This window comes from Felis catus, chromosome B3, assembly GCF_018350175.1.
Source record: "Felis catus isolate Fca126 chromosome B3, F.catus_Fca126_mat1.0, whole genome shotgun sequence".
NCBI classification, from domain to species: domain Eukaryota; kingdom Metazoa; phylum Chordata; class Mammalia; order Carnivora; family Felidae; genus Felis; species Felis catus.
This window is the reverse complement of record NC_058373.1, coordinates 31,751,961-31,767,525: the sequence shown is the minus strand read 5'-3', so window position 1 is coordinate 31,767,525 and position 15,565 is coordinate 31,751,961. Positions and strand designations below refer to the sequence as shown.

The 15,565-nt window shown below is 51.1% G+C and overlaps 1 protein-coding gene across 2 annotated transcripts in view; it reads right to left on the bottom strand.

Moving 5' to 3' along the window:
• The window catches only part of CYP11A1 (cytochrome P450 family 11 subfamily A member 1), a 29,373-nt gene that overhangs the window by 7,063 nt on the left and 6,745 nt on the right, over positions 1-15,565 (bottom strand). Inside the window, exons 1-3 of one of the 2 annotated variants that reach the window (XM_003986957.4) lie at positions 6,929-7,247; positions 3,099-3,254; positions 213-412 (exon numbers count right to left, since the gene is read on the bottom strand). In XM_003986957.4, the coding sequence (XP_003987006.1) occupies positions 213-412; positions 3,099-3,254; positions 6,929-7,197 (625 nt within the window). In that variant the 5' untranslated portion in view covers positions 7,198-7,247. Of the gene's footprint in view, positions 1-212; positions 413-3,098; positions 3,255-6,928; positions 7,248-15,565 lie in introns of those variants that run through there. The other variant, XM_019832057.3, reaches the window with a different exon arrangement.

The following is a 15,565-nucleotide window of genomic DNA, read 5'->3' as shown; positions in this document are numbered from 1 at the left end:
TACCCCATTTAGATTAACCACCCAACTGTCCCTTCCTCTCCCAGACCTCGAAGGTCAGTGTCCCAGGAGAGAGAGAGAGGTAGAGGATGAGTCCAGCAGTTCATCCCAGAAGCCAATCCCAATGCTTCTTCAGGATCTGTGCTGGGTCTCAAGGTAGGAGGCTGGGTTCTCCCACCCACAGGACCACTGCCAGGCAGAAACAGTCTCCTTACACTCAAAGGCAAAGCGAAACAGGTTGTCGCTGATGTCCCCTGAGAACTTTCCGGAGCCCTGCAGCTTGATGCGCCTGTGCAGGACTTTCACAAAGTCCTGAGACACTGGGTCCAGCAGGGGGATGAAGTTCTTTATGGCCTCTGGAGACATCACCTCCTGGTTCAGGGCCAGTCGGTCTTTCTTCCAAGCTCCTGACTTCCTGAGAAAACACAGGCCCTCAGGCCCTGATGGTCACAAACCCCAGGCCTGGCAGACACAGAGGGGGCTGACTCAACTTTCCCAGGAGGCCGAGCCACAGCTCAGAGCCCGGCACTCACTTCCACCTCCATCACTCTGGGCCTCCCATCTCCCAGCTTCTGCCTGGCATGGAGGCAGGAAGAAAGAGGGTAGGGAGAACAAAACCCCGACCTCCCCCCCACTGCCTCTACCCCACTGCTGCTGTGGCCAAGAACTCCTATTCTTAGAACCTCAAAGTAACTTTCAAATCCTCTAGTGTTTGCCTCAAAGGCACACATGCCCTTCCTCTTGGCTGATGCTCACCTCCTGCCATTCAAGTGCCCCTCGACTTCACCTTTTCTGGCCCCTGCATAGACACAACTGGCCAATCTCTCCTCCTCTGCACCCCCGATATCTCCCACCAGCGCCATTGGTGGGGGATCTCAGGTGCCCTGAATTGGGTTAATGATAGACCTCAGCTTACGGCCCATACTTGCAAAGAGATCCACACAAAGCCCTCTTTGTAGTTTGAGGGCTTCGCTTGTTTATAAGGATATTATTACAAACTCACCAGGCAACACGAAAACTAGGAACTTGACAGTAACTTACATAGGCCGACCTGGTCCTCCCACTTCCTGCCTCCCTGGCCAAGGGGACCACCCTGACTCCTCTGCTTGTTTTTGTATATAGTTTGATCTATAATTATCCTAAAAATGTATACCTGATGAATGGATAAAGATGTGGTATATATTTACAATAGAGTATTACTCAGCAATCAAAAAGAATGAAATCTTGCCATTTGCAACTATGTGGATGGAACTAGCAGGTATTAGGTTAAGCTAAATTAGTCAGAGAAAAGACAGATATCATATGACCTCACTCATATGAGGAATCTAAGGTACAAAATAGATGAACATAAGGGAAGGGAAGCAAAAATAATATAAAAACAAGGAGGGAGACAAAACATAAGAGGCTCTTAAATATAGAGAACAAACTAAGGGCTGCTAAGGGGTTGTGGGGAGGGGGATGGGCTAAAATGGGTAAGGGGCATTACGGAAGACACTTGCTGGGATGAGCACTGGGTGTCATACATAGGGGATGAATCACTAGAATCTACTCCTGAAACCATTATTGCACTATATGCTAACTAACTTGGATGTAAATTAAAAAATAAATAAATAAATTTTAAAAAGGGCAGTGCCTGGGTGGCCCAGTCAGTGGAGCATCAGACTTCAGCTCAGGTCACGATCTCACAGTTCATGGGTTCGAGCCCCACATCGGACTCTGTGCTGACAGCTCAGAGCCTGGAGCCTACTTCGGATTCTGTGTCTCCCTTTCTCTGCCCCTCCCCTGCTCACGCTCTGTCTCTGTCTCTCAAAAATAAATAAATGTTAATAACTATAATAATAATAATAAATGTATACTTGTTTTCAGCTTTTTAAAAAAAGTTTTTAATATTTATTTTTAAGGGAGAGAGAGACAGAGTACAAGCCGGGGAGGAGCAGAGAGAGAGGGAGACACAGCATCTGAAGCGGGTTCCAGGCTCTGAGCTGTCAGCACAAAGCCCGAGGTGGGGCTCGAACTCACAGGCCACAAGATCTTGACCTGAGCCAAAGTCGGTGCTTAACCAACTAAGCCACCCGAGTGCCCCCGTTTTTAACTTTTTTAAAGAACTGTCATGACTTGCTTTTTTCCCTCAGTTTTACACTTCTAAGTATCATCTGGATGGTTGCGGGTCACTGAGTCCATTCACTTTGACTGGCGTGTGCCACCACTCACTCATTCTCGCTCCTGTCGGGCATTTAGGTGGTTTCCTGGGCTTTGCCTTATGAACAGCCCTGCTCAACCACTCTAGCTCACGTCCCCTGGGGACCCATTCTTTGGCGTCTATCCCTGAGCGCAGACCTGCTGTCTTGTAGGTGTGTGAACACTCAGCCACAGGAGGCGATGCCCAACCGTTTTCCAAAGTGGCGGCACCAGCTTTCACTCCCGCGAGCAAGCCACGAGACTCTCATCTCTCTGTATCCTCAGCAACACTTGACATGGTCACATGCCAACGTTTGATGAGCGATTTGGTGGACAACTGTGTCCGTTACACTTACATACACCGACTTGTCCGTGATTCTCACTGCCCCTTTAGACTCACGGTGGCGGGGCCCTGCCCTCCTTGTCACTGTACCCCAGAGCCTGGCACACAGCAGGTGCTCAGAAAGATGGGTCTTGGGGCGCCTGGGTGGCTTGGTCAGTTAAGTGTCTGACTTCGGCTCAGGTCGTGATCTCACGGTCCGTGGGTTCGAGCCCCGCGTGGGGCTCTGTGCTGACCGCTCAGAGCCTGGAGCCTGTTTCAGATTCTGTGTCTCCCTCTCTCTCTGACCCTCCCCTGTTCATGCTGTCTCTCTCTGTCTCAAAAATAAATAAACGTTAAAAAAAAATTTTTTTTTTTTTTTAAAAAGATGGGTCTTAAAGCATGAACCAATAAATGAGAACTGTTCTAGATCTTTATTTACTCATTACAATCTTCAGCCTGAGCACTTCCCTGAAGGCTGGCAGAGCAGTTCACCATCAGCGGCTTTATGGTGACAGGAAGATGCCAGGGATTTGCCCAGAGGCCCCATGCCACAGCTGCCCATCATCTCCCACCAGCTCCCCGGAGATGGCCCAGGACTCACTTCAACAGGACGCCGAGGGGTCTCTGGCAATGCTGGTGATAGGCCACCCACGGTGGGATGGAAAATCGTTCTGGAGTGGGACCCTCGAACTTAAAGAGAAGGGCCACATCTTCAGGGTCGATGATATAAACCGACTCCATGCTGCCCAGCTTCTCCCTGGGGGAACAGAGGAGACGAGCTAGGGTGGGTTCCCGGAGAGCCATGCAGACTCGGGGCAATCAGGACGGGGCCCAGCTCACATATAACTGCCTCGTGGCCAAGACTGCAGAGCAAACAGTCCTGGGAGTGGACCCCGATCCCACAGCACTCCTTGCTGTGTGACCCGAGGCAAGGCGCTCACCCCTTCTGAGTCCATTTCCTTCTTTATAAAATGGAGATACAGTACCTGTCTCACAGGGTTGCTGACGGACAAGATGATACAGTCTATGGAAGTGACTCCAGTCAGGCATTGGATAAGTGACAGCTTTATGTTCCTCTTGCCATCACGGTAGCTGCTGCCTGGCCCCAGGACGAGCCTGCCCCCACTCAGGGTCTACCGTGGACCATCAGATCCTCGCTCCCACGCCCTTCTTCCTGGGCATCCAAAGCCTCAGCACCCTCCCTGCCTCGCACCCACCGCAGAGCTCAGAAACAGCGTGGTCCTGTCACTACTGGAGGGACTCGGTGTAGCTTTCTAGGTAGTCCATAGGCCCGGCCAGCCAGTCCCTTCTAGGCTCTAGGATTGCAATTCTGGGAGTAGCCACCCTGCCTCTCCTCAGACTCCAACAAAGCACTTTGTCTCTATTCAAACAAAACCCTGGTAAAATATCAGGCCTCGGGCATAGATACCTGTCACAAAGCACTTTACAGTCTCTATTAAAACACCACCACAGGGGCGCCTGGGTGGCTCAGTCGGTTCAAGCGTCCGACTTCGGCTCAGGTCATGATCTCGCGGTCCGTGAGTTCGAGCCCCGTGTAGGGCTCTGTGCTGACCGCTCAGAGCCTGGAGCCTGTTTCAGATTCTGTGTCTCCCTCTCTCTCTGACCCTCCCCCATTCATGCTCTGTCTCTCTCTGTCTCAAAAATAAATAAATGTTAAAAAAAAATTGAAAAAAAAATAAATAAAACACCACCACAAAAGACTCTTAAAGATAGAGAACTGAGGGTTGATGGGGGAGGGGCATGGGCTAGACGGGTGATGGGCATTAAGGGGGGCACTTGGGATGAGCACTGGGTGTTCTACGTACGTGATGAACCCCTCAAGTCTACTCCTGAAACCAATATTGCACTGCGTGCTAACTAACATTTAAGTAAAAAATTGAAAAACATAAACCACGACTGTGGGGAAACAACAGAAAAGTCCACTTCTTACTTGCATCTGCCTTTTGCCTAAGAAACTTAATTCAAGATACCCTATAAGACAACATATAAAAACACACAGGTCCCAGCCAAGTTCTCTCCCCTCCCCCTTCCTCAAAGAGATGGGGGGGAGGGGGGAGGAGGGGAAGAAAGAGGAAGAGGGGAGAGGGAGCGGTCCCTCATTAACCACTGACCCATTGCACCCCAGCCTACCTTCCCAGGTCCCCTTGGGCTTTGTCTGTGGCCTCCCAGAAAATCCCCTCCGTGTTTTTCCGAGTGACCTCACACCACCAGCCCCATTCCCCCCCCCCCCCCCCCCCCCCCAGCTCAGCAAAATCCTTGAACTGCCATTGTTATCAATTCCAACTCTGGGAATCTAGCCCGAGGCAGTGATCTGAAGCGTGACAATGATGCCTGATGGATAAGCCTCGTGTCTAATAGCAAAAAACCCCAGAGAGGGCTGGATGTCCACTTTAAAGAACTGGCTACCATCATAAGGCTTATCCACACTACGGACTACCGTGCTGCCTTTTAAAATTATATTAAAGAGAGAAAAGAGGAAAGAAGTCCTCCATATGTCGTTGTGGGACCCCAACAAACACCATACATAATATATTCACATTCTTAATGTTACAGAAATATTATCAAAATTGAGAGGCGCCTGGGTGGCTCAGTAGGTTGAGCGTCCGACTCTTGACTTCCACTTGGGTCATGATCCGAGTTGTGGGATCGAGCCCTGCATCTTTGAGCCCTCTGAATGCAGAACCTGCTTGAGATTCTCTCTACTCTCTCTGCCTCTCTCCCCCTACATCGTGCACTGTCTCTCTCTCAAATAAAAAATATACATATTATCAAAATTGAGATTGTGTCTGATTGCAATTTTCCATTGTGCTTGTCTATATTTTCTGAATTGTTTATTCTCATTTATTCACAAATGTATCATTTCTGGGCTATAAGTTAGAACATAACAGTGACACTGAACTAGAAGTCAGACAATTGGGGTTCCAAAGATAGCCCTGGCTTTGCCCTGACAAGCTGTGTGACCTTGGCAAGACGCAGGAATGACCTTCTCCTTCCTGGCTCAGTTTCTCCATCTGTAAAATGTGAATAGTAACATCAAATACAAGGATGCGTCGAGAGCCTCAGATGATAGGGACTCAGAAAACAGAAGGGGCTTGATAAAATACGAGTTCCTAGGTTCCTACCCGAGGGAGAAGAAGCAGGGAAGGAGGAGGAGCGAAGGGAGCAGGAAGCAGGGAATATGGAAATATGGAAAGATCTACCCGAAGGGAGAAGCCATCTTCTCTGTGCTGGGCAATGCGTGGGGGGGGGGGGGGGGGGGGGGGGGGGGGGGGGGGGGGGGGGGGGGGGGGGCGGGATGGGACTCCCTGCTTCCAACCAGCTCTGGGAGAGAAGGAGGTAGGAACCCTGACGGGAGAGGAGGAGGAAGGAACCCTGACCAATGAGCAGCTGCACCCCTCCACAAACACGCCTGCCCTGCCAGCCCTCCCGTCCCGACCCCCCCCTTCAAGACAGCCAACATATCCTATCAATGCCCTTTCCCCATCCTGACCCTTTCACTTAAAGGAAAATGCACCGTCCCTCCCTGGGTCCCCTCCTTGCCCCCAACCCGCACCTCCACCACCTCCAGTCTCTTAAGTATCTGCTCAGAACAGAGCCCAGGTGTGCCTGGAAGGTACATGGCTAAATCAGAACGAGTGAGGCCTCCCACCAAGGGCAGCCCGCAGACCCCGTGTCCCTCGGAATAGGGGAAGGTGGGGGGGGAAGTACATTCAGAGGCTAAAAGACCAAAGGCTCCTTCCTTGAGGCAGAAATCAAGGCAGATGCCTGGGGAAGAGGAGCTGTGGCCCAGCCGAGGGGAAGGGACAAAATCAGCTGCTCCAGAGCTGCGCAGGGCTGAGGGGTGAGGCCGGCACCCCAGCAGGAGACCAGGGCAAGAATCCTTACCTCTCCAGCTTCAGTTTCCTCCCACAGTGGGATGACAAACTTACCTTCCAAGCTGTCTTAAGGACGGCGGAGGCAGGGAGGCAGTTAACAGGGCTTCGGCCCTGATCACCTCCCCCTAATCAATTTCAAAGCGTGTAGGACCTGAGGCCTCAGGGCCGGGAACTGAACCCATTGTCTGGGAAGCCTTCTCCCTGCTCCTGCCACCAGCCCCAAGCAAGGAACAAACAAGTCAGAAGTAGACCAGAGCCTGGAATGGAGGGCAGGACTTTTGGGGAAGGGGACCCCCGGCCTAAACCAGCGGTGCGATGTCTGGTATTTCCTGTTTCACAGAACCTTGAGTTGCTGGCTGTTTTTTTGAGCCTATAAGCAGATTTATCATCCTAAATTTCTTGACTTTAAGTTCATGTTAATGGCCTTATGTTTGAGACCTCTCTCTTGAACAGTTTTTCCTAATGGAGCCCTGTTATATCTAGGATGGGCAGCCCTCTACCCTATCCCATGAGCCCCACAATCTGCCAGGCTTACCTGTAAATGGGGCCATACTTCTGGAAGTTCTGGAGTTGGTGATAGTGGATTTTCTGTGAGCCCGTCTCCCTCCAGAAATTGTACAAGTTTAGCCAGCCGTTGTTTCCCGGGGAGGGGATCTCGCTGAAGGGGCGGGGAATCTGAGTGGAGATCCCAGCCCCATCCCCAGTGGGCACCCTGGGATGCCCTGGACCCTCCCGTGCGGTGTTCAGGAGGGGCTGGCAGCCTTTGACCAGGACTGAGCGAAGAGGGAACCCCTTGGCCAGCATGCTGTCCCAGGGTGACTCTGGCCCTGGGCCCCTGAGGCCCAGCTTATAAGCAGCAAGTCAAGGCTAAACGAGCTGACAAAGCGGTCAGCCTCCCTCCTTGGCCTGTTGGCTCCAGCCCACACACAGCCCCTCCCAGACTTGCGGTGCCAAGACTCAGTCTGAGATTTCTGCAGCCAGAAAGGCTTCCCGAAGCACAGGAAGACCCCTCCGCCTCTGTCCTCACTACAGCTCCAGCAGATCCCTGAAATGGTACAGGTTTGTGCCCTTCCTCTGCTGGGGTGTTGGGGCCTCCGGCTGAGCCCTGCTGTAGGGACCCAGCCGCTGGCAGACATCCCTCAGCATACACGGACAACCTGGGGCCCAGGAGGAGGAGGTCAGAGCCACCCTGCAGCTTTGGGCCAGCCTGCATCTTAGTTGCGGCCCCATTGCTGATTGAGAGAGAGAGAGAGAGAGAGAGAGAGAGAGAGAGAGAGAGAGAGGTCATTATAAACTGTTTTTTGTATAGTTCCCTGATTTTTAAAATTCTTCTTTTTCTGCTTGGAAAAAAAAAAATCTATATTTTCTGAAAATGGCAGGTGTTGTTATCGTTATTTTTTTAATGTTTATTTATTTGGGAGAGAGAGAGAGCATAAGCAGGGGAGGGGCAGAGAGAGAGAGGGAGAGAGAACCCAAGCAGGCTCTGTGTTGTCAGCACAGAGCGGGCCTTGAACCCACGAACCATGAGATCATGACCTGAGCTGAAATCAAGAGTGGGTCGCTCAACCAACTGAGCCACCCAGGGGCCCCAGGACTTATCATTTATTTTTAAAGATACTATCTATAAAAAATAAACTAGGAGCGGGGCTCCCGGGGCTCAGTTGTTTGAGCATCCGACTTCGGCTCAGGTCACGATCTCACAGATCGTGAGTTCAAGCCCAGAGTCAGGCTCTGTGCTGACAGTTCAGAGCCTGGAGCCTGCTTCAGATTCTGTGTCTCCCTCTCTCTCTGCTCCTCCCCTGCTCACACTCTGTCTCTCTCTCAAAAATACATATATATAAAAAAATTTTTTTTTAATAAATAAACTAGGGGCGCCTGGGTGGCTCAGTCAGTTAAGCATCCAACTTCGGTACAGGTCGTGATCTCACAATTCATGAGTTCAAGCCCTGAGTCAGGCTCTGTGCTGACAGCTCAGGGCCTGGAGCCTGCTTCTGATTCTGTCTCCCTGTCTCTGCCCCTCCCCCACTTGTGCTCTGTCTCTGTCTCTCACGCTCTCTCTCTCAAAAATAAATAAAAACATTTAAAATTTTTTCTAAAATAAAAAAATAAACTAAATTACAGTTGTGTTTGTTCCTTGTAGAACACTGAGGAAAAGGACAAACAAGAAAAATTAAAATCTCCTGAGTCTTTAATGTTGAGTGAAAAAAGCCGGACCCAGAAGAGTCCATGCTGTTGGACTCCACTCGAGTCAAGTGCAAGAATCAGCTAAATGAACGTGTGGTGTTAGAAGTGGTTCTCGGGGCGCCTGGGTGGCGCAGTCGGTTAAGCGTCCGACTTCAGCCAGGTCACGATCTCGCGGTCCGTGAGTTCGAGCCCCGCGTCGGGCTCTGGGCTGATGGCTCAGAGCCCGGAGCCTGTTTCCGATTCTGTGTCTCCCTCTCTCTCTGCCCCTCCCCCATTCATGCTCTGTCTCTCTCTGTCCCAAAAATAAATAAACGTTGAAAAAAAAATTTAAAGAAAAGAAAAAGACGACTTTTTTTTTTCCTTTACATTTTTATCACGGTAACTCATACTCCCTAAAACGCAAATATCACAAATTCATGGCTCAGGTGAATTTTCACACATGTGAACACACAGATCAGGACAGAGAACATTTCTAGCACCCCAGAAAGTTCTCTCATGCCTTCTCCCAGTCGTTACCCCACAAGAGAACTTTTTTTTTTTTTTCAACGTTTATTTATTTTTGGGACAGAGAGAGACAGAGCATGAACGGGGGAGGGGCAGAGAGAGAGGGAGACACAGAATCGGAAACAGGCTCCGGGCTCTGAGCCATCAGCCCAGAGGCCGACGCGGGGCTCGAACTCACGGACCGCGAGATCGTGACCTGGCTGAAGTCGGACGCTTAACCGACTGCGCCACCCAGGCGCCCCAAAGTCGTCTTTTTCTAACAGATTCTTTTTCCTATAAAAAACAACGGGCCTTTACAAAGAGGACACAGCCTCACTAAGTAGGAGTTAAACCTGACTCAAGCTAGGTGCTGCTCCCCGCTCCTAAGGTGGAGGGAGAAGGAAGTCCCTGGGTCAAGGGACAGCACATAGTCACTGGGGCACAGCATGGGCCACCCTGACCCCACACCAAGAATGGGGAGGAGTACTGGAAGCCTGGGCCCCCAGAAACTGTGCGGGGCACTGCCACCTGGCAGGGAAGAGGCCGCAGTTCCCTCAGCGGGTCCCAGCAGTGGTGACAGCATCGCCACACCCGAACATCTGTCCGGCTGGCTCTGGTGGCAGCCGGCAGACTCTCACTGTAGTCGGGGCTGCTGAATGTGGTCCTGGCTTTTATCAAAACCTGCTGGGTATCCAGGGTGGGGCTGCCAGGCACAAATGCTCACAGATTGGGTTTGTTTGGAGATTCTCCAACTAAGGACTCCACACGCAAGGCAGAAACCGGAAACTCACTTTTCCAGCGTCCCTGGAATGCAGGGAACCCTGCCTGGGATGCAGGCAGATAGCTGGGGCTCCCCAGTCAGGTGTCCTCTCATGAAATTTTGGTTGAGCAGGTAGTGACACGAAGAGGGGAGCGCCACGTGAAACCCGCTATGGCACATGTGATGGCAGAGACCCGCAGCCAGGGCCAGCTGCAGCACGGGAGACCCGTGCAGGTCAGGGGGTGGCCACCGAGGCAGCTCTGGGATGGGATTCGGGTGACGTTCCTGACACCCGATTCTCCACCCTCCCCGAGAGTCTGTGAACTACGTAGTATCTCTTGATAAACTCTCCCCTAGGAAATATTAGCCGGAGTGAATTCTGTTCTTGATAACTAAGAACTCTGAATGATACAATAATATACAATGATATTGTTAAAAGTCTGTCACACGTTCAACCAGAGAATCAGAACTAGTAGGAGGCGCGTAAGGGATTGGCTTATGCAATGTGGGGCTGGCTGGGCAAGTCTGAAATCCACGGGTGGCACCGCTAGAAGCGCAGGCGGGACTCTGCACCAGCAGAAGCTGCAGCCCACGGGTGGAATTTCTTCCCCTTCAGGGGCATCTCAGCTCTGCTCTTAAGGCCCTTCAACTGGTTGAACCAGGCCCACCCAGATGGTCTAGGGTGATCTTCTTTACTTAAAGTCAACCGATTATGGATTTGAATCACATCTACAAACTGCCTTCACAGCAGCACCTACATTCGTGCTTGAATAACCGAGGACGGCAGCCTCACTAGGCTAACATCTGCAACTGACCATCATGTTACTACAAAGCTTATAGGGGAAAATAGCAGTCCTCTGCTCCGGCCCTCGCAACTCTTGATGCCATTTCCCAGAGGGGAATGGAACTCTCCTCAACACAGTCAAACTCATCGGGTCCTGATCTGGAGACTCACGTCCTCAAATTTCTGGACACGTTCTTGTACAGTTTATTTAAGAATTTCCCCCTCCATTTCCTCTCTTCTCTATTTCTGGAACTCCCGTTCATCATATAGGAACTTTCTGGATTTACCTGCTGCTGATTCTTTCTTTTCTCTTCCATGTCTTCTCATCCCACCTAATGAGAGATTCCCTGCTCTCGCTTCCAACCCCTCCACTGGATTATGGACACGATATGGACATAACGGCTCCTCAAAACCCTCTAAAGATATTAATCATACAGTTGTTGTTTAGTTGTTTGGGGTTTTTGTTTGTTTGGGTGTTTTTGTTTTCTTTTGCTCTCTGTATTGTCCCTGTTTCCTCTGGGTTCCTTTTTCTGTTTGTTTTGGACCCTGTCTTTCATGTTAGAAGTTTCCTGAAATGCCTACCAATTTGGGGCAGTCTGCTAGAAGTCCTGCAGAACCCAGAAGGCTGGTGAGTTTGGAGCACGTTAGTGGCACTCGTCCCGCTGTGGCAGGCTCATTAGGGAGGACTCTGACAGATCTCCAAAGTCAGTGGCTACATGACTCTTCACTTAGGCTGGTCATTTGCCCTGAGGAACAATCTTCCACGTTTTCGGTATGGAACCTCTCACGTGCCTCGTCATGGCTGATGTCGCCAGAGAGCAAACCTCACCACGTTGACCCAGAAGCCCTTCAGGGGGGTCTGTGCACATAGCTATGGTCATCGGGTTTGCACAGTTTCGTGTCCTACTGCATTTGCACCAAAACTGGCATTCGTACTTTCCATGTATTATTCAATGCTCCTGAACTATCTCTTAGAAAAGCCACATCACATGCTGCGATTGGGCTTATCTGTGCCTTACTCTTTTAAGTTCAAAACTCTAAGGTTCGAGGTCAACTTGGGTGGTCGGGTGGGACCAGACCGTAGTGGGGACAGGTGTATTGATTTGTTCCCACACCTGTAGCGCTCCACTCCTCTATTCCAGGCACGGGGCTAGGTGATGACACAGAGGGGAGGGACACACGGGCGCTGTCCTCATGGAGGGTACAGTCCAAGGGAGCAGCGCGAAATCGAGGCCGCAGGGAGGCTTCCAGCCTCCGAGGAGAAGGATGAAGTTCAGGGGCCCCCAAGGGTGGGAGTGGGAGAAGATGAGAACCCCAGGAAGAGGACAAAGAAGGAGCACGTACAGAAGGCTGGCAAGAGGCAGGAGAGGGCCGCATCTCCAGGGGAGAGCGGATAGGCTCAGCCAGAGCTGGCACTTCTCATTCCTGTCAGTTTTTGTGCCGTCTGTGTCCTGTACCCCGAACTGCCTTACTGAGGCCAGCTGAGGGCACCATCCACAGCCTGCTGGGCTCTTGTCTGTCGTGCACTCTCCAAGGCAGCCGTCGAAGGATCATTCTAGAGAACAAATGACGCATGGAACAGAGGGAGTTGGATCGCAGCTCGGAATGAAACCGGCCCGGACTAGGGCACCACCTCTTACCGACTGGCTACCCTGAAACGCGGATGCATCTCTGAGGGTCCGCCTCTGTCCAATGAGTTGGACCCCCGATAGGGTCCAACTGGAAGTCGGGGGACACTGTCTTCGGAACCCTGCCCACAGGCCTTGCGCTCCATGACTCCTGGGCGTGGACCTCCCCCTGGAGGAGCGCGTCCATGGGGGAAGGGCACCTGGACAGGGCCTGGATGGGGCAGCACCCTCCTCAGCTGACCTCAGGGTGCCTGGGCCAAATAAGGGGAACCTGCTCAGGTGGCGAGCAGCAGAGGGAAGAGAGCCCAGGTAGGAGGTAGGGCCAGGAGAGCGGGGAGCAGGCCCAGAGCCTGGTTGGAGGGGACTGAGGGAGCGGGGCAAGGCCAGTGGGGACAGGAGGGAAATGGGCTCCACAGAAAGTTCTTTCTGGGTCACACTATGCCTGGCAATGATGAGCAGGGCTCGGGACGACGGTGGGGAGAGACCGTTGCGAGAAGGAAAGTGACGCCCTAGGCACCGTGTCTCGCCACACTGCACCCCTGTAAGAGTGAAGAACTTGGCCCCCCGTGAGCAGGACATGGCCTTGTCCAACTACCTACAGCTCACTCCCCAGGCCACCCACATCCCTCGCATCCCAGTACCCTGGCCCACGGCTCCAGAATCTCCCACAGCCCCTGTCAACACACTGCCAAGGGGAAACAAACGAGACCAGTGCCCAACAGAAGTAGAGAGGTGTGCTCCCAGGCCCCCTGCCTCACAAGCATCTGGATTTGGGAACATTGAGAAGATCCTGGTTTTCCATTTCTACCCCTGGGCAAGCCCCATAACTTTCCACGTGCGTGTCCTAGAACATACTGGACATTTCCTGTGTGCAGAGTACCTTACGTGCATTATTCCGCTTATTCGTTATCTCACCACGAGGTAGGTCCTAATAGTTTCCCTGTGTTAGAGATGAGGAAACCAAGGCATAGACAGGATGGGTATCTGCCTGAAGTTACAACACTAACCAGAGGCACAGCTGAGATCAAAACCCAGGTGGTCCCTTGGGGAGCTCAGTCCTTGGGGAGGGACTCCCTTAGGGAGACTGGTCCCTTGGCTCCGTGACCTCAAGGTTGTGAGTTCAAGCCCCACATTGGGTGTGGAGCCTACTTTAAAAAAAATCCCAGGGGGTCCTTCTCCCAGACCTGGACTCTCAGTCCCCTTGCCATGCTGCTGAGAAGGCCTAAGGGAACCAAATGAAGGCAAATGATAAGCACTCTGTGACTCTGTGTCACTCTGTGACTGTAGACCAGTGACCAGTGCCCCTAAACTGAACTAGGTCTCACAGGCTGAGACCTGTGAGAAAGGCCCTTAGGTATCATTTCTTTGGTCTCCTCTTATAGAGAGAAGAATACCGAGATCCAGAGAGGGGCAGAGACCTGCCCTGAGTCACTAGAACAAAGCAGAAACAGAGGCAGGCCTGAAGCCAGGCCTTGAGCCCACCCACCCAACCGCAAAGAGCTACAGGGACCCAAATCAAGAGTGGCCATTTGGAGAGGCATGGCTGGTTCCTACCCCCAGCCTGTGTGAGGCTAACTCAGTGATCACTGCAGACTTTCACAGAGCAGGCACCTGGCTAATGACAGATGGGAAGTCCGGAGAGGAAGAGGAGGTTTGAGAAGGCCTTCATGCACTAGGCCTTGAAGAAACTCAAAACAAAAGAATTTCACCTTGAACCCCAATCCTCGTCATTCCTCCTCAGCTGGCCCTGATCTGGAGCCAAGATTCAACATGGCTGACTCAGAAGGAACCCTGGGTCTCTTGAGTAAGGTCTGTGGTCAGGCCACTCTGGACTCACTCCAAGATCTGGACTCACTCCAAGATCAGGTCACCACCCAACCCGGAATGTCAACTTCTCCCTGTCCCCACACAAGCTCTCTGGACTGCCTTGACAACCCCTACCACTATACCACACCACAAGGTCCATCCCAGCCAAGGCCAGCACCCCCCACATATCCCCTCCCTGCACCCAACACCTTCCCAGGTGACAAAGATCAATCATAATAGACTTTCAACAAAACTACAGCCCCTTGGATAAAAATGTATATGTCAGAAAGCACACACATGCCGTGGAGAACATTTCCTGACAACAATCTACACTATATCTTATATTTTACATTGGACAATATAACTTCTCTCCATTTTTTTCAGAATCTTATCTGCTGGCAAACAAAAGATATATTTAAAACACACCAACAAGAGACAGAAAGTAGAGGGGATGATATCTACAAGGTATGAAGTTTCTTTTTGGGGTGATGAACATGAAAATGTTCTAGAATTGATTATGGTGGTTGTTGTATAACTCTGCAAATATACTAAAAAATGCTGGGTTGTGCCTTTTAAGTGGATCAATTGTGTGGTATGTGAATTATATCTCAATAAAGCTGTTACCACACACGCGCAAACTGTTGTGTCCTCCTGACCCCTTCTGTTACGTTTGGCAGCCCATAGATCACCCATGACAGTGAATGTTGTCCCTATACAGTCACTTGACCCAGGATTCACATAGTGTTGGACCATTTTCAACAAACTTAGAGCACTAGGGGCGCCTGGGTGGCTCAGTCGACTGGGTGTCCGACTTCCACTCAGGTCATGACCTCACGGTTTGGTTTGTGAGTTCGAGCCCCGTGTTGGGCTCTGTGCTGACAGCTCGGAGCCTGGAGCCTGTTTCAGATTCTGTGTCTCCCTCTCTCTCTGCCCCTCCCCTGCTCATGCTCTGTCTCTGTCTCAAAAATAAATAAAAACATTAAAAAAAAAACAACTTAGAGCAGTTTTTCAGCAAAATAAATAAATAAATAAATAAAATACATATATCTACACGCACACACACACACGTGTGTATATACATATATATATTTGCACTTATCAAGAGTGGTTACTGCTCTCCCAGGAGGAGGGACCACTGCCCCATCCAGGCATGAACTTTCTGATAAAGAGAGTTTAGAGGGAGCTGTTTTGCCTCACTGATGACCTTGAGCCTGGAATGACATCAGTCGGGGAAGGTCATGTCTCACAGGCAGCACTGGGGCAATGAGCTTCCACAAAAAAAAAAAAAAAAGAAAAGAAAAGAACAGAAAAGAAAAGCAATCAACTTGTTTTCCTTCACAGAATTGCAGAACCAAGGTAAAATTCACGAATTCCTGACTTAGAGCCAAGTACTTTGAGTGGCCCCCACATTCCTCTAGGAGGAAGGTTTTGCTGGAGGCTTCTGAGACAGAAGCTTCTTCTCTTTCCTGAACAAACTTCTAGAAGCACATCGTCTTCCCTGGACAAGCTGAATATGTTGTCTATTGC